General features: G+C 43.3%; 1 protein-coding gene across 1 annotated transcript; it reads right to left on the bottom strand.

Moving 5' to 3' along the window:
- Positions 1-632: 632 nt before the first annotated feature.
- On the bottom strand, positions 633-1,694 carry LOC136509887 (probable long-chain-alcohol O-fatty-acyltransferase 4). The gene has a single exon (XM_066504480.1). It carries the CDS (start codon positions 1,692-1,694, stop codon positions 651-653), a length of 1,044 nt encoding a protein of 347 aa, XP_066360577.1. The 3' UTR covers positions 633-650.
- Between the last annotated feature and the right edge of the window lie 18,568 nt (positions 1,695-20,262).

Below are 20,262 nucleotides of genomic sequence, written 5' to 3'. Positions count from 1 at the left end.
ACATAATATGTTCTAAAATTATTTAGATACCTTATATTTTAGGACGGAGAGAGTACATAATTTGTTCTAGATTTTTTTAAATACCTTATATTTTATAATGAAGGAAATACATTACTTAATAATTCTTATAATATATAGATTTTGAGCCACGCATAGTGATTTTGTGAGAGGCAGAGCAGCCGAAGCGGCTATAAAATCAGTTGCTCTATGAGGGTGTTTGTGACTGCTTCATAAATTTTACCATGAAACAACTCCATAAAAACCAAGAGTTTGTGGAACACCCCTTTAGATGCACTTACAACTCTATCATTTCTTTTCCTCAAATAAAGTACGTGAAGCTAAAATCATTTGGCTAAAAAAACACGGAGCAAAACTAAAAAATATGAAGCGGAGTAAACCCAAACACTCCGTGCCCAGTATTTTAACCCGCTTGCATCCCTCCCAACTATCATATCACTCCTGTCATCCGGATCTGAAAGACAATGTGTATTTAATTACGGAAAGTTGACAGCCACAGTCACAGCTCATCACTAAAGAAACACTATTAGCGCATCCACCAACCACATCACGACAACTGTCGGATCTAAATCCTGCGGTGGAGATAACATCAAGCAGCAGAGCCAGCCAGCTTGCATGCCTTTTGCTCAAGGTCACATGGTTGACGAGACGAGATCTGTGGCGCCGGCGAGCCGCCGGGCGGCCTGCTCCATGAGCACCACCATGCCCTGGCACTCCTGCAGCACCATCTCGTCAAGGCCGCCCTTGACCATGGCCGGGAAGAAGAGCCAGAACCCCGTCCCGGCCACGAAGGCCAGCGTGAGCGGCACGGCGGCGGCCCGCGGCGGGCGCCACCACCCGGCATGCGACGCCCACCATCCTTCGGCGGCCGCGCACGCCCCGTGCAGGAGGAAGAAGGCGGTCACCTCGCCGCTCGGCGTTCTCCACATGATGTAGTAGAACATGAGCTCGTGCATGAGGCCGGACACGAGGAACGTCGCCAGGACGCCGGCCGCGCTGCCGAGGAGCGCGCGGACGGGGCGGAACACCGACGGCCGGAGGATGGACGGCACCATGAGGTTCCACCGCCGGCCCCAGAAGTCACGCAGCGACGAGGCCAGGTAAGGGCGGTCCACCTGCGGCTCCATCTCCATCCCGAGCAGGTCGTGGATCACGGTGTGGACGGTGACGAGGAGGAGATCCAGCGAGAAGTATATGTGAAAGGTGTAGAGGACGAGGAGCTGGTACCTGCTCATCGAGCTCTTGAACTGGTACGCGTAGATGACGCCCGGGATGACGGCGCCGGAGAGGAGTATCCTCGCTGGGCCACGGACGGGGGCTTGGCTCTTCTCTTTGGACTGCCGCCGGAGCTTGACGGGGAGGGAGGCCGAGCAGACGAAGTGGGAGGGGCGGAGGGAAGGGTCGAGGGGCCCAATGCCGGCGGCGAGGAGGAGCAGCTTGAAGGAGCCGAGCCAGGCGAGGAAGAAGGCCGAGGTGCCGCGGAACGTGGACGTCGAGAAGGCGAAGGGGATCGCGCAGAGGAGCGCGACGACGGGCAGGAGCGCCAGGAGGCGAGGCGCGCCTGGCCGGAGACGCGCCGCGGCGAGGCGGGCGTACGACATCGCCACCCACACCGCCGCGGAGACCTTGACGAGAGCGCCGACCTCACCGTCCATTAGCGCCGTCGCCATGCCCATGTGGATGGTTGGACGGAGACACAGAAATCGATGGGCTCTCTGCTGCTGCTGCCGCTGAGGTTCTTGTGTTTTTGTGCTGTGGCTTCCGCGGTGGTGTCTGTGACGTCGCACCGCCGTTTCTTTTGTCCGTTTTCTTTTGCTCATATAAAACGATGAACTTGAAGACATCAGTGGGCTTCTTTTACCACTTCTATATACTCTCTCCGTCCGCAAAAAAATATAATTATAGAAAACGTATCGGTCAAACTTATTTAAGTTTAACCAAATTTATAGTAAATAGTATTAATATTTATATATCCAAATAAATTTATTATAAAAATATATTATATAACTAATCTAACGGTATTTATTTTGTATCATGAATGTTAGTACTTTTTTATATAAAGTTCAGTCAAAGTTCAAATGGTTTGACTTTTCGAAAAACGAGAATTGCATTTTTTTTTTTGGACGGATGTAGTAGTATGTTAGCACTACTCATACTCGTTACTAAACTTGAATTACTAGGAAAAGATAAATAAAAACAATTCTCCTGTATGGCTGTATTTGAGGGGCCTGATTTTTGTTATTGTTTAGGCAACATATATTTTGTCATTACTTAACTATAGAAAAAAAATATAAGTTAACTCTCGTGAGTTGTTTTTTCGTTATACTAGAAAAATACCCCACATGTAGTTGTGGAAATAGCAAATAAAACTATACTAGTTATACTTACTTATATGAACAAATAAATATCATAATACATGTTAGTACATGATTTAGCACTCTGATGTAGACAACCAAATATATGTTAGTAAATGATGTGGCTTGTTAATGTGAATAGCTCAAACGAAGATATAATTCCAAGTGCTAGTGGATACTGATGTAGACAGCTTGCATGGCGAGATAAAATGCTAGTGGTAGTTGATATAGATAGATACATATAGATATAGATTAGTTGATTGTGTAAGATGTTGAAAAAATCACACATATAGTGTAGCAGCTCCCAGATTAAAAATAATAGTGAAAAAGTTTTTGTACTACCAAAAATATTTCCAAATTTGATCATTTATGGGACATGCCATTGTGTATTGAAAAGAACGGACCGAATCATAAGCCCTATAGTATTTTCACTTATATATTTTATTACTAAAATAGAATAAAAAAGGCCAGGAACTAAAACGAATATGCGGTTTACAAGATATAAGAAAGAACAAATTTGAACATAAACATGTGAATGACGATCAGAGATTGAAAAGGCAAAACGAAAATACCAACATTGAAAGAAGAAATATGACTTCAATTCCTATAGTTCTATTTAATACGGTAAGATCTACTAAAATAGTACAACACTAAAAGAATATAAGTCCACAACACAACATAGCGGCCAAAAATCCACCATGAGCGAGGTTGGGCTGCTGTAGTGAGGTGTGGTTAGATAGGCTGAATTAATGGACTGACTATAACGGGATATCCGGGCTAAAAGCGAGATGTCCAGACAAAGAATAGGGAAAGCAAAAAAGATTAAAAAAATAGCTACATCGTTTTTGTCTTGTTTTCAAATTTGCCAAAGATGGAAAGTGAAACCAATCAAGATGCTTGTGAATACGAATTCAAGCTGGTTAACCATAGAAATTGAGGCTAAGCCAATGGGATTTTATCCCAACCATTTCAGCCATATGCCTAAATAAGTAATAGGTCTATGGACCTCTCCTTTCAAAGACACCATTTGTTGCGTCAATAAAGCCTTCTTCAATTGTAAGTTTCGTTACACTATTTCCAAGAGTGCCCTATGTTGACGGTAGTTATCATCCATTATAAACATGAATATAACTTGAAATAATGCATAAAAATGATCAGCAACATAGACTTAGGGGTTTAAACCGACAATTTTCACGAGTTTTGGTGAATCTGTGTTTTCAGCAGGGTTTATTCAGAAAATCGTTAAGGGGGACCTATTTGTCAAAGGAAATTACGGAATTCCACAGTGAAACCGACACGGGAAGACTCTAGAACACTCCAGAAGCCACGTCACCGAAGCAGAGAGCGAGGGAGGATAGGTGGGGCCGCTCGGCCCCTGTGGGCCTTGCCTATCAACCTCGTTGTTATGTCGGTTCCCCAACGTCTCCTAGGATGCATCTACGTTGTTCTTTAAGTCGGTTTGATCCGAGGGCTCACGTTGGACACTTTGGCCTATATAATCAGCCCCTGCCTCCTCCTCCAGAGCACGTTGCCATAAGTCAAGTTTAGACCAGAAATTAGGGTTTTCAGAGAGAAGAGAATAGAGCTCAAATTCTTCAAGCTTCTAGTATAGGCTAGCTAGCAAGGGTCAAGAAGAGTGTGGGCTATTGCTCAGGATTTCAGATCTGTCGTCTGGAGACTGGTATAGCCATTGTATCTCTATATTTATGACTTTGTGCTACTTCAATATTATGTTGCTATTTATTATGTTTCTAGTTTGCTCTAGCTATATGCTTGATATAGTTATGATTGATGATGAGTTTAAGCATATGTTTGCAAAGCGCTTAATTCAATACTCGAGTGAGTTAAGTGGTCGACACTATGTAAGCATGGTGCTTTGTGGGGGATATGCCCCCCGGTACCCACAAGACAAGACATGGTCCGCACCATCAGAGGTGGCCTAGCCCATAAAATCAAGGCGTGCGGTGCACGGCACTGCTCGGCGTGCACCGCAAGGCTACAATAAGATATTGTATAATACCAAATAGGGTACTTTCCTTATAACCCTACCCCTCCAGAGCATATAAGGAAGGGTAGGGGTCCCCTAGTTGACATCCCCATACATATCCTAGGCTTAGTCTAAGGCATCTGATCACACGCAATATCATACGATAGCCAATACAAACCAACAGACCATATGAGTAGGGTATTATGTCGCGCTGACGGCCCGAACTTGTCTAACTCTTGTGTCTCCGTTGCCTTCTTGTTCTTGATTACGCGCACCACTGTCGATAAATCTACCTTCGTGGGATACCCCTCGAAGGACTGCCGATGATATTCTATCGATAGTTGGTGCACCAGGTAGGGGTGTGCATGCTGTTTCCATGATGAACAAGATGGTACACTTTTCAAGCTCTTCATCATCTCCAAAGCTTGGCCAGATCTTTATGGTCAGATCGATCTCTTGGGTCATCAATGCTGACGGAGGCGGAGAGATCATCGAGCCGGTGCAGATCGATTCTGCGCCAACCACACCAACACCTGCAACGGCAGATCTGATCTCGAAACCACCTCCGAGGTCATCTTCACCAACAACTTGCCGCCTGCTCCCCCGCTACCCGAGGAAGCAGATCGACAACGACGATCTGATCGCATCCATCGATCAGGTTGGCCAGAAGCTCGTCGACCACCTAGGGACAACAATAACGCCTTCCAGGATCACGACAAAGTGGTCGCCACTATCTTTGGGGTCCTCGCCGCCGTCGATAACAGAACAGATCGAAAACTCACCGCTCGCCAGGTGCTTGCTGTCAACGTCGACCAGATAGCGCCATACACTGCCGACCAGGCGTTTTGTCTAAAGCTAAGTCACGCTTTATTATTTTTCTAGATATTTCATATATCTCCCAATATTTCTCCGAGCTATTTTCTCTATGTTTGCTCTCTAAACGATTTTCTTTCATGTATATCATCTTAAAGATGACATACAACTAAGTCTAAGGCAAAACCCCAAACAGTCATGTTGATGCTCGGATGTTCCTAGAGACGGCCCTGTCTCTGGCTTCTTCCTACACGTTGAAAGGTCCTAGTATGGCTAAAGGGGGGGTGAATAGCCTATTTAAAAATCTACAAATCAACTAGAGCAATTTGATTAGTATGACAAATGGCGCAATGCAAATTTGCTCTAGCTCTACAAGGGTTGCAAGCCACATATCCAACAATTCTAGTTGCAATGATTACTTAGGCACCCAAACTTGCTATGTAACTACTCACTAAGAGCTCAACTAGATAAATGTAAATAATAAAGCAAGCTCTCAATTCTAATTACACTAAAGAGCTTGTATCAACTAGTTTGCAAGAATGTAAATGAGTGAATAGGGTGATTATACCGCCGTGTAGGGGATGAACCAATCACAAGATGAAGATTAAGCCAATCACCAGGAGAATGCAAATGACAAGAGACAATCGATTTTTCTCCTGAGGTTCATGTGCTTGCCAACACGCTAGTCCCTGTTGTGTCGACCAACACTTTGGTGGTTCGGCGGCTAAGAGGTGTTTCACAAACCTCGTCCACACGATAGGACACCGCAAGAACCGACCCACAAGTGAGGTAACTCAATGACACGAGCAATTTACTAGAGTTACCTTTCGGCACTCCGTCGGGGAAGGTACAACTCCCCTTACAATCACCAAAGGTGGCCACGAACAATCACCAACTCATGTCAATCCTTCACCGCTGCTCCAACCGTCTAGGTGGTGGCAACCACCAAGAGAAACAAGTGAAATCCACAGCACAACACGAATACCAAGTGCCACTAGATGCAATCACTCAAGCAATACACTTGGATTCTCTCTCAATCTCACAATGATGATGGATCAATGATGGAGATGAGTGCGAGTGCTTTGGCTAAGCTCACAAGGTTGATATGTCAATGAAAATGTGCAAAAGTTAGAGCTTCAGCCGGCCATGGGGCTATAAATAGAGCCCCCATCAAATAGAGCCGTTATACCCCTTTACTGGGCAAAACGCGCTCTGACCGGACGCTCCGATCATATTGACCGAACCCTAGACTCAGCGTCCGGTCCACTGATTCATGCCACGTGTTACTAGCTTCAAACGATGTTCGTTATATTTCAACGGCTACGAAGTTGACCGGACGCTCCATCTAAACTGACTGGACGCTGGAGCCTCAGCGTCTGGTCGAGTACAGTATGGGTCCAAATCTATTTTTCCTCGACCGGACGCGTCCGGTCCACCTCGACCGGACATAGCCCAGCGTCTGGTGGAATACCCTAGCTACTGTACCGCCAGGTCAGCTTGACCGGACGTAGGCAGTCAGCGTCCGGTGCAAACAGATCCAGCGTCCGGTCACTTGACCGACGCTAGCATCTCCTCTGTCTTCTTCACCCTTGCTCAAAAGTGCTACCCAACAAGTGTATCACCTTGTGTACATGTGTTAGCATATTTTCACAAACATTTTCAAGGGTGTTAGTGATCCACTAGATTCTAAATGCATATGCAATGAGTTAGAGCATCTAGTGGCACTTTGATAACCGCATTTCGATACGAGTTACACTCCTCTTAATAGTATGGCTATCTATCCTAAATGTGATCATACTCACTGAGTGTCTTGATCACTAAACCAAAATGGCTCCTACATTTTATACCTTTGCCTTGAGCCTTTTGTTTTTCTCTTTCTTCTTTTCCCAGTTCAAGCATTTGACCATCACCATGTCATCACCATTGTCATGATCTTCGTCATTGCTTCATCACTTAGAGTAGTGCTACCTATCTCATAATCACTTTGATAAACTAGGTTAGCACTTAGGGTTTCATCAATTAGCCAAAACCAAACTAGAGCTTTCAATCTCCCCCTTTTTGGTAATTGATGACAACCCTTATACAAAGATATGATTTAAAGTTCATTTGAATCCATGTTGCTTGCCCAAGCATATTTACCATGTGTAAAGGATATGGGCAAGTTACATGAACTCCATATGATAGCAATTGCTCCCCCTACATATGTGCTAAGAGTTTGGATTGAAGCTTTGCACATATGATTAGATAGGAAATATAGAAGTCAATTTCTACCACATGATGCTAAGGTATAAGAGATGGACCTTTGAAGCATGATACCAATCGGAGTGCACCAATATACCATCCTTAGCACCATTGGTAACTAGACATATACAAGAACTAGAATGCCCCGTGAGATCAATATTACATGCAAGGGTCTAGTTTCCATAGAATGAATATAAGTCTAGTTACTTAGCCTATGCATGCTAGTTTTTTCATTTCAACATTCAAACTTACAACTAGCATACACCACACAAGCATGGATATTTGAAATTAAAAACTTATGCCATGCAAGCAAACATATGTAATGCTCATTCAAATGCACCATACAAGTTTATGAGCTTGCTCCCCCTACTTGTGTGCTCAAAATTTTAATCCTTTTCCTTTATCATATCTCTCCCCTATCACTCATAGCTTTGTTTCTCTCCCCCTTTGGCAACAATTAGCACAAAAGGTGAGCTCAAATTATAGATAGGTTGGAGTGAAATCATGTGAAATGAGGATTATTTTCCCATTTGGTTCAATCTAGATTACTTGCAAAAGATATTTAACTCGATCCAAGGACAAGCTTCTTCACACCTCTAAATAAGGGTTATCTTGTACCATGTTGAGTTAAACACTCATAGCTCATTTTCTAAATCAAACACTAGGTGTACAAGCCCACAAACATGTCATATGCTACCACTAGACCATTTCAAACATACAAGCAATAGTGGTACCATACAAGCATCAAATTCATTTGATTTTCATGAATGAGCCTAGGATATGATAGGAATGACTAGATGCACTAAACAAGTCCTTAGCAATGGATGGATGACATGTCAATCAACTTTACCTTGCTTAGCTCGAAGGAGAGGCATGTCATATAGTGGGGGGTGCATCAACACATATTGGAGAAGTCAAGTATGTTCAATTCATTCCTTAGCTTGCAAAATCTCTTCTCATCAAGTGGCTTGGTGAATATGTCGGTAAGTTGATCTTCAGTGCCCACACTCTCTATGCAAATATCCCCTTTTTGTTGGTGATCTCTTATGAAGTGATGATGGACATCTATATGCTTTGTTCTTGAGTGTTGAACCAGGTTATTGGTGAGCTTTACATCACTTTCATTGTCACATAGCAATGGCACTTGCTTAAACTTGATTCCAAAGTCACTCAAGGTAGCCTTCATCCAAAGTAATTGAGCACAACAACTACCGGCTGAAATGTACTTCGCTTTGGTGGTTGAAAGTGCTACACTATTTTGCTTCTTTGATGACCAAGACACAAGTGATCTTTCCAATAGTTGATATGTGCCCGATGTGCTCTTTCTCTCAACTTTGTATCCCGCATAATCAGAGTCCGAATATCCAATCAACTCAAATCTTGCTCCTTTGGGATACCATAATCCAATATGTTGTGTATGCTTCAAGTACCTCAATATTCTCTTAGTTGCCTTCAAATGACTTTTTTTGGTGAGGCTTGAAATCTAGCACACATGCATACACTAAACATCATATCCGGCCTTGATGCGGTCATATAGAGTAGACTTCCAATCATAGACCGATACATTTTTTGATCCACCATGTTGCCACTAGCATCACTATCCAAGCTTCCACTTGTCCCCATAGGTGTACTAATAGCTTTACTCTCATCCATTTCAAATTTCTTAAGCATGTCCTTGATATACTTGCCTTGACTCACAAATATGTCATTCTTCATTTGCTTGATTTGAAGACCAAGGAAGTAACTAAGCTCTCCAATCATAGACATCTCAAACTCACTTGCCATCATCTTACCAAACTCCTCATAAAATTCTTGATTTGTTGATCCAAAGATGATATCATCAACATAGATTTGCATTACAAACAAGTCATTTCCAAGCTTCTTGGTGAAAAGAGTGGTGTCAACCTTTCCCATCTTAAATCCCTTAGAGAGTAGGAAATCCCTCAATCTCTCATACCATGCTCTAGGTGCTTGTTTCAATCCATACAAAGCCTTTCTCAACTTGAACACATGGTTGGGTTTCTTTTCATCTTCAAAACTGGGAGGTTGCTCAACATACACAAGCTCATTGATGTACCCATTGAGAAATACACTTTTCACATCCATTTGGTACAACTTGATGTTGTGGGCACAAGCATAAGCTAGCAAGATCCTAATTGCTTCCAATCTTGCAACTGGGGCATATGTTTCTCCAAAGTCAAGACTTTCAACTTGAGTGTAACCTTGAGCCACTAATCTTGCTTTGTTCCTTATTACTATCCCATCTTGATCTTGCTTGTTCTGAAAGACCCACTTAGTTCCAATCATATTATGATCCTTAGGCCTCTCAACTAAATCCCATACATGGTTTCTTGTGAAGTTGTTTAGCACTTCATGCATAGCATTGATCCAATCAATATCCCTCAAAGCTTTATCTATCTTCTTAGGTTCAATGGATGACACAAATGAGAAATGCTCACAAAATGAAGCCAATCTTGATCTTGTTTGCACACCTCTTGAAATATCTCCAATGATAGTGTCCAATGGATGATCTCTTGCAACATTGGTTTGTTGAAGCACTTGCACTTGATTGCTAGCATTTGTTTGATCGCTTGGTTGAGATGATGAACTAGCCATTTGTTGATCTTGCACATTGCCATTACTAGTGCTTGCTTGGATTTGATCATGAGAACCACTAGCTTGCACATTTGAGTTAGAGAGCACTTGATTCTTGTTATCTTCAACATCAATCACCTCTCTAGGCCTTAACTCACCAATGTCCATGTTCTTCATTGCATTGACCATTTGAGTGCCTCTTACATCATCTAGATTCTCATCTTCCTCTTGGGAACCATTTGTTTCATCAAACTCCACATCATGAACCTCCTCAAGAGTGCCACTAGCTAAATTCCAAACTCTATAAGCCTTGCTAGTAGTGGAGTAACTAAGTAAGAAACCTTCATCACATTTCTTTTCAAACTTGCTTAATCTAGTGTCTTTCTTCAATATATAGCATTTACAACCAAAAACCCAGAAGTATGCTATGTTGGGCTTTCTTTCATTCAATAGCTCATAAGGTGTCTTCTCTATCATGGGGTGACAATAGAGTTGGTTGCTATAGTAGCAAGCCGTGTTGATTGCTTCGGCCTAAAATGAATGACTCACATTGTACTCACTCAACATTGATCTTGCCATATCAATCAAGGTTCTATTCTTTCTTTCAACTATCCCATTTGATTGAGGAGTATACTTGGCCGAGAATTGATGTCTAATTCCAAATTCATCACATAACTCATCAACTCTAGTGTTCTTGAATTCACTACCATTGTCACTTCTAACTTTCTTGATTGTTGTTTCAAACTCATTGTGAATGCCTTTGACAAATGATTTAAATGTTGCAAACACATCACTCTTGTCAACAAGAAAGAACACCCATGTGTATCTAGTGAAATGATCCATAATCACAAATCCATATTTGCTTCCACCAATACTAGTGTATGTGGTTGGTCCAAACAAGTCCATGTGCATCAACTCAAATGCCTTAGATCTGCTCATCATGCTCTTCTTAGGATGTGTATTACCAACTTGCTTTTCGGCTTGACATGCACTACATAGCTTATCCTTCTCAAATGTGACATCTTTCAAACCTCTAACTAAGTCATGCTTAAACAACTTATTCAATTGTTTCATTCCAACATGACCGAGCCTTCTATGCCATAACCAACCCATGCTAGACTTAGTGATCAAACATGTTGATAATTGAGCTTCTCTAGCATTGAAATCAACTAAGTATAGATTCTCATATCTAAATCCTTTGAATATCAAATTTGAGCCATCTACACTTATGATATCTACATCATCCACACCAAATATGCATTTGAAACCAAGATCACACAATTGAGCTACCGATAATAAGTTGAAGTTCAAGCTCTCTACTAGTAGCACATTAGAAATGTTCAAGTCATTGGATATTGTAATCTTACCAAGCCCTTTGACCTTGCCTTTTCCATTGTCACCAAAAGTGATACTATCAATCCCATTGCTCTTGCTTTCATTGATTGAATTGAACATTCTTGGATCACCAGTCATGTGTTGTGTGCACCCACTATCAAGCACCCAATGCCTTCCTCCGGCTTTATAATTTACCTATAAAAGAAGATCAATTCTTTTTAGGTACCCAAACTTGCTTGGGTCCTTGTAGGTTAGTTACCAAGGTCTTTGGTACCCAAATGGCCTTCTTCTTTGGGCCCACAATTGGTGTACCAATGAACTTAGCCTTCACACCATTGCCACCCTTATAAAGCATGTAACAAGAATCAAATTTAATTGAGGATACATTAGGTAGCTTGTTCTTGTTAGTCTTGCAACTTTGCTCTATATGCCCAACTTGCTTGCATCTATTGCAAAACCGACCATTGCCCTTCATAAAGCTAGCTTTGGGAGTGACAAAGGCCGCCTTGCCTTTCTTGGGGGTATAGCCTAATCCCTCTTTGTTGAGAGAAAATCTTTGGCTACCCAAGCACTTTAGCAAGTGGGCTTCTCCACCATAGGCATTGCCTAAGGCACGAGTGAGCTCATTTACCTCCTTCTTGAGGTTCTCATTTTCCACCATTAGTGATGTATCATTCATAGGTGGAGTAGAAGTGGTAGTGCTACAAGAAGAGTTAGTGAGAGCAACTATAGTGGGCATAAAAGAATCATCAATAATATCACATGTTAGTCCCACATCACATGTAATTATCACTTGCTCCTTCTTGGCCTCCTCCTTCTTGACTTGCTCAATGAGAGAGGAGTGAGCTTTTTCAAGCTTAGAGTGAGTTTTGCCAAGCTTCTCATGGGCTTCCATTAGCCTCTCATGAGTGGCATTTATCTCATCAAAGGATTGTTCAAGATATTTTAATTTCTTGTGCAATTCTTTGCACTCCTTTCTCTTCATCTCATTGCAAGCGTGCACTTGCTCACACATGTCCAAGAGCTCCTCCTTGGAGTACTCCTCATCATCATCATCATCATCATTATCATTCCTACAAAAGTCACTTTCACATTCATCATCATCACTCTCATCATATTTTACCTTGGTAGGCTTTGCCATGAAGCATGTTGATGGAGTGTCGAAGATGGAGGGTTTGTCGTTGATGGCGATGCTTGCTAGTGCTCTTTTGATAGACTTCTTGCCATCATCACTAGAGTCATCACTATCCAATGAGCCATCACTATCCCAAGTGACTACATAGCCTCCACCCTTCTTCTTCTTTTGGAAGGTCATTCTCTTTTCCTTCTTCTCCTTCTTTTCTTTCTTATCCTCCTTGTGCTTATTCTTCCCATCCTCATCATTGTCACTATTGTATGGACAATTTGCTACTACATGATCAGGGCTCTTGCAATTGTAGCATCTTCTCACATACTCTTTCTTCTTGGTGTGATCTCTTCTCTTTCTTGCACCATAGCCCTTCTTCTTCATGAACTTGTCCATCTTGCGCACAAAGAGGGCCATAGCCTCATCATCAATATCACTTAGATCTTCATCATCACTTGATTCTTTCTTGGATTTGCCCTTGTATTTGTATGATGATGAACTAGCCTTGAATGCTATGCTTTTCTTCTTCTTATCCTCTTCTTCCTTCTTGTCCTCCTTGTCATCCCCTCCCTTTCCACACGGTATGTTTCTTGTGTCATGACATCACCTAGTACTTGGTTGGGGGTAATGTCCTTCAATCCTCCTCTTATGATGAGCAATCTTAACATCTCAAATCTTGGAGGTAAGCACATCAAGAATCGATGGGAGACATCATCATCCTTGATCTTCTCTCCCAATACCTTTAAGTCGTTGACAATGACTTGCAATCGATGGAACATCTCCGGAATGCTCTCATCTTTCTTCATCTTGAAGCTTGTCAATTTATCCTTGAGGATATACAACTTGGCACTCTTTACCACCGGTGTGCCTTCATATGTTTCCTCCAATCTCTTCCACACCTCATTTGCTCTATCACAATCCTTGATTTGCTCAAACACCTTGGAATCAATGGCATTGTATATGGTGTTGAGAGCTATTGTATTGCATTGCTTGTTGATCTTATCTTGATTGGTTGGATCATCGGGATCAATGATGGCATAGTCATTCTTGGTCACTTTCCATACTTGATCATTGATTGAACCAAGATACATCCTCATCTTTCTCTTCCAATAACCATAGCATGTGCCATCAAAGAACAGTGGTTTGCCTCCCACATGGTTGAACACAACTTGAGCCATAATTTGACACCGAGGTTGTTAAGCCTTTAATCAAATAGTGACCATGGCTCCGATACCACTTGAAAGGTCCTAGTATGGCTAGAGGGGGGTGAATAGCCTATTTAAAAATCTACAAATCAACTAGAGCAATTTGATTAGTATGACAAATGGCGTAATGCAAACTTGCTCTAGCTCTACAAGGGTTGCAAGCCACCTATCCAATAATTCTAGTTGCAATGATTACTTAGGCACCCAAACTTGCTATGTAACTACTCACTAAGAGCTCAACTAGATGAATGTAAATAATAAAGCAAGCTCTCAATTCTAATTACACTAAAGAGCTTGTATCAACTAGTTTGCAAGAATGTAAATGAGTGAATAGGGTGATTATACCGCCGTGTAGGGTATGAACCAATCACAAGATGAAGATTAAGCCAATCACCGGGAGAATGCAAATGACAAGAGACAATTGATTTTTCTCCCGAGGTTCACGTGCTTGCCAACACGCTAGTCCTCGTTGTGTTGACCAACACTTTTGTGGTTTGGCAGCTAAGAGGTGTTTCACAAACCTCATCCACACGATAGGACACCGCAAGAACCGTCCCACAAGTGAGATAACTCAATGACATGAGCAATTTACTAGAGTTATCTTTTGGCACTCCACCGGGGAAGGTACAACTCCCCTTACAATCACCAAAGGTGGCCACAAACAATCACCAACTCATGCCAATCCTTCACCACTGCTCCAACCGTCTAGGTGGTGGCAACCACTAAGAGAAACAAGCGAAATCCGTAGCGCAACACGAATACCAAGTGCCACTAGATGCAATCACTCAAGCAATGCACTTGGATTCTCTCCCAATCTCACAATGATGATGGATCAATGATGGAGATGAGTGGGAGTGCTTTGGCTAAGCTCACAAGGTTGCTATGTCAATGAAAATGTGCAAAAGTTAGAGCTTTAGCCCGCCATGGGGCTATAAATAGAGCCCCCATCAAATAGAGCCGTTATACCCCTTCACTGGGCAAAACGCGCTCTGATCGGACGCTCCGGTCATATTGACTGGACCCTGGACTCAGCGTCCGGTCCACTGATTCATGCCACATGTTACTAGCTTCAAACGTTGTTCGTTAGATTTCAACAGCTACGAAGTTGACCGGACGCTCCGGCTAAACTGACCGGACGCTGGAGCCTCAGCGTCCGGTCGAGTACAGTAAGGGTCCAAATCTGTTTTTCCTCGACCAGACGCGTCCGGTCCACCTCGACCGGACACAGCCCAGCGTCCGGTGGAATACCACTATACTGCTAGGTCAGCTTGACCGGACGCAGGCAGTCAGCGTCCGGTGTAAACAGATCCAGCATCCAGTCACTTGACCGACGCTAGCATCTCCTCTGTCTTCTTCACCCTTGCTCAAAAGTGCTACCCAACAAGTGTATCACCTTGTGTACATGTGTTAGCATATTTTCACAAACATTTTCAAGGGTGTTAGTGTTGATGCAGAAGGGGATACTGCAAACACAAAGGGCTAATACCCGAATCGATATCCAAAGCGTGCCAGTCGATTTGACCTGCTAATCGACAAGGATGAAGATACGAACACTTTAGTCCTGACAACAGCGATACGCCCGGAAGTCACGGCCAAGAGGTGCTCACGCGGAACTCGAGAATCGCTGAAGGTCGCGCTGAAACGTGCAGCTCGCCGATTCAATGAGAACTCGTAAAAAAGAAAAAGTATGCAAATTGACGAAGTCGCCGAAAAGTAAGTAGATGCAAATAGGAGTAAAAGTTGGTTTTGATGTTGATTGATATATATATTTTTTACATTGCCCCTTACTCCATATTTATACCCTGATCTAAAGAGACACAACCAAACACAACTAGGACACCAGTCCCATATCTAAGGAAACACGTGACTCTTACATGAATCATACTCTAACTAATATAGAAAAGGAAATCAACTTCTATCTATTTCCCTGTCCGCCTCAATTACGATGGAAATCTCATCGTCCTCCTTCCCATCGGCATACTCCCTATTTCATCGGCAGTAGTCTTCAAGTCTTCCTTCATCGGCATATTCCCTGTTTCATCGGCAGTAGTCTTCAAGCCTCCCTTCATCGGCATACTCCATGTTTCATCGGCAGTAATCTTCAAGCCTCCCTTTCATCGGCATCGACAACAACACCTCCAACCTCATCGGCAACGCCCGAGTCCAAATCAACCTTTCCATCGACCATCACCAGCTATCGGCAACCATCTTTGCAAGCTGGCTTTCATCGGCTATCAAGGTATTCAATAACTTTCCCCTTGCCGATTAGTCCACTCTGATTATTTTGACACGTGCAAAAAACGGTGTCAACACATGCCCCCCAATTTCGGAGTATAAAACCATTAATGCTCCGAAATTTACTCTAGATAACGCTTGCCTTCGCCCGATTACCGTAACTCATTCTCCAAGCCAAAACTTGATTTGTTATCAAATCTAATCAAATCTAATCTTGATTCACGCACTTCAGTAAATATTGCACAATCGCCAACCACTCTTGCCCTGATTATGGTTAAGATACCGAAACAATAACCCATCGGCAAGATCTTAACATGATAATGCTGCCATTTTCAGAATTAAAACATCCTGTATCGATATTCCTTCCAAGTCATGATTACTTGTCATCAACTCATCTGTACAATCCCCTGATTATCGCACGAACAGTTACCATATCCTTCTGAACCGTCTCGACCTATATGCGCGCGACATAGAGATAAGTCCAAAATACCCTTACTCCGGGCGGCTTATAAATAGATTTCTCCGGAACCCTCATTTTCTACCTTCAGCCTCCAATCCTTGGCATTTTCTCTCTCCGGCGGCGACTCCGACGAACAACCGCGCGACCTCAACCAAGAAGAACCCTTCTCCGGCGCTAACTTCAAGTTTCCTCAAGACCATGGCCATCAACTTCGACGTCCCCGCGGTTCGTTCCACTTCCATTACCCTTTACTTTGATCTTTTCGCAAATTCATTCAGTTGGTGATTTTTCCTTTCTTCTATTCTCTGGATTCTATAACCTTGGGAACTGCGCAACAAATTAATTATCCCAACCGATCAGCCGCACGTCCAATGCCTTGGACCAATGGGCAACCCAGATCCAACCGATCTGATCAATGCAGAGGTTAACAGAATCCCCTTTAGAGCCCAAAATTTCTCTCTGAATTTGTGGAAAGACACATTCCGATCTTGGCCCAAAACCACCAAGGGGTGGAAAGATTGGTACTTGAGAGTTAATAGATCGATGCAAGTATACTGGGCAGAACGAAGATTAGACCAATGCATTAGGCTATCTATTGCCGATATGCAGAAAAATGAATCAATGATAATTGCAGCTGCTTATTTCTGGTCAGACACGACCAATACTTTTATGTTTGGACATGGCCCAGCCACTCCTACCCTTGCCGATATCCATATGCTTACTGGCTTGGACATCTCAACTGCCGATGAAGGCTCCATCTATGGTAGAAAGTCTGAATACAGGGTAAATACCCGCAACATCGGCGGTTGGACAGGATACATTCAAGAATACCAGAAGACCGGGACAGTTAACCAGAGGGAACATGCCACATTCCTGAATATGTGGTTGGAAAAATTCATCTTCTGTGGTCGATCAGTAGGACCAACCAACGCCTTCCTCCCTGCAGCTGAACTTTTGGCTAATGGCGTAAGGTTTCCTCTTGGCCGATACCTTCTGAGCTCCACTTATCATTTTCTTCATCAAGTGTCTCAGAAACTTTTGCTCGGCGAACCCATCGGCAACCTGGGAGGCCCGTGGTGGTTTATCAACATGTGGCTGAATGCCCATATGCACAAACGTTTGCAATGGGACTTTTTTGCTCAACAATTCCCACGAGAAATTGCTGAAGACTATGTGCTTGGGGATGATGAATCGGCAACACGCTCACCCCTCAATTTTGGTGAAGCCATAATTGTCCTTTCTGGAACAGAAGCCAACGAAGACCAAATCGGCAGATTCTTTCAAAGCTTCTACAATGGTCTTTCTCGTGATCATAGGGCCTGGGTGCCTTATATTGACGAAGAAAACAGATTCCCCCTTCTTTTCAACTTTGCCGATGACACTCTGAATCAAGATAATGAGCTCATGATGGCTATCATCACTCCCAGGGCAATTCCAGTAAACACATTCGGCAGCGGGAAAAACACCAACATTACGTATGAATTTTACAACCCATCGGCAGTATCCCGCCAATTGGCTTTTGGGCAATTGCCGATCAAACTCTGCTTTGCCGATGTGATCAAACCCAGGGAAACAATCACCTGCGGAACAGATTGGAACAAGGTAGTACAACTCTCCCCCGATGCCGATACTACAGATGTTGATATATCCACCTGGACACCAATATCTTTCATCACCGAGTCATATAAGCAATGGTGGCGAGAGTGGAAAGAACAACTGTTCGCAACTTCTGCTCACACATATCGGCACATGATCGACCCTGAATACGCCATCCCTGACGACGCGGTAAGTTTCCTTTAACTCCCTTCTGCTTTTCCCTTCATATATCAGTAACCGATTCTCTTGTAACAGGTTAACAACCCAGCACCATCGGTGAGCAAAAGTGGGAAACCCTTCAATCTCCGACCTGTTTCCCCAACATCGCTGATCGGCTACAACGCTCCCACCTTAGCCGCTTTGACCCACCAGAAGATTCGTACCAAGACCATCACTTCCAAGACCAAATTGGCTACATCCAGGGCTACTCCATCGGCTGCTGCTACAACCTTGGTCAAAGCATTTAAGGTAACAACCTCGTTTATCTTTACTTATGCCGATCACAAACTGTATTAACCTTGATCATCAGGGGGTAAGAGCTGCTACTGGATCATCATCGGCAATTCCGCCGATATCAAGCACCACTTCTTTTGATGAACCTTCAGAGGTAGCTTCTTGACTTTACCTTTTATTTGTTAAATATCATCTCTTACACTTGTTTTGCAGCAACAATTGGGTACATCGGCAAACGTACCAGATGTCCAAGCTTCACAACCAACAAGTGTCGATGCCCCCCAGCCCATCGTTGCCGATGCCCAAGCAAAATGCAAAGCTTCAACAGATACTGAAGCACAGCCAAAACGACAAAGGTCTATGCCGATCCCTACATCTGCCCCAATGTCATTGGCCGTCATACCTCAAGAGCCCACCACTGATGAAGTCACAGAGGATATCCCATCGGCAAGCTCAACCGATCCCCCACACGACATACTCCAGGTTGCTTCCTCCAGTCAAGCACAAGAAATTGCCTTGAAACAGGTAAACCGATCAGCCTAGTTGATTTACAATACTCATACTTACCCCTAACTGATCCCCCTCTCTCTCTCTCAGGAACAAGACTCCCCGAACAGCCTATTTTCCTTTGCCATTGACATTTCTGACGACGATGGAGAGGAGACAAGTTCTTCCCTTGCACTAGGAACAATATCGGCAGAGACTAAATCCAAGTTGGAAACCCTCCTAAACTTGCTACAACAAGGTACCGCCCAACTGGTAGATGACTCGGACCCCGCAAAGGCAGTTTTCAAAACAATTCGGGGCCAGGTCCCTGCCGATGTTGAAGAAGTACTCTTCCCAGCAGCTCACCTAGAAAGCCGCCAACTGCAATATCAACGGGCCGCTCAGCGCATTGCCGATAGAGCAGCTCAGGCTCAACTCAAAGAAGAGATGCTACAACTGAAACAGATTGCCGATGAGAAGCACAAGGGCATCGGCAATTTGCAGACTTCGGGCGCTGAACTTAAGCAGAAAATCTTAGATTTATCAGCAAGGAAGATGGCTCTATTGGCTGAATTGAAAGAAGTTGAGGCAGCCTTAACTCATGCCCAACAAGAAGAAAGCCAGCTACCCGATGCCATCAAGGCCCTTCAGCAAGAAAGAGATATCCAAGCTCGCAAAGCTTTAGCCATGAAGAAAAAACTCAAGCCTGTGGAGGGTGCCGCCGATGACGATATCAAAGAAATGGAGGAAGCCGACCAGATTCGCCTGCGTGCGATATTAGCTATCCAATCCTTGTTGAACGTGTAATCTTATTTATTGTATCGGCACTTTATGAGACATTGACATCCTTGCATAATTCTAACCGATAGTACTGTTATCGGCACTTATACTTTTATGCATCTATCCAGATACTAGGGTAATATTTCTTTAAATATTTTCCATTTATCGCTCTGGGAAACACAACCCCTTCGAGGGTTTCTAAAATATATGCATTACCAGGAACAGACTGATTTATCCGATATGGACCTTCCCAATTAGGAGACCACTTTCCAAACTTTGAACTTTTAGTCCCAATCGGTAAAATCAATTTCCAGACCAGATCTCCATCGGCAAACTCTTTTACTTTCACCTTCTTGTTATACCATCTAGCTACTCTTTTCTTATTTTCTTCGATACTAATTAAAGCCCTTAACCGATGACCCGCCACATCTTCCAACTCATCCTTCATAAGAGTATTATAATCATCGGCTGTCAGCTGATTTTGAGAACGTATTCGTCTAGAACCAACCTTAATTTCCCAAGGCAATACTGCATCGTGTCCATATACTAACTGATAAGGCGTTACTTTGGTTGCACCA

The sequence above is a fragment of the Miscanthus floridulus genome, chromosome 1 (genome assembly GCF_019320115.1).
Source record: "Miscanthus floridulus cultivar M001 chromosome 1, ASM1932011v1, whole genome shotgun sequence".
NCBI classification, from domain to species: Eukaryota; Viridiplantae; Streptophyta; class Magnoliopsida; order Poales; family Poaceae; genus Miscanthus; species Miscanthus floridulus.
The sequence above is the reverse complement of the archived record's forward strand: the minus strand, read 5'-3'. Positions and strand labels throughout refer to the sequence as shown.

Excerpts from the sequence above, each read along its gene's own strand:
- LOC136509887 (XM_066504480.1), bottom strand. The coding sequence starts at position 1,694 with ATGGGCATGGCGACGGCGCTAATGGACGGTGAGGTCGGCGCTCTCGTC.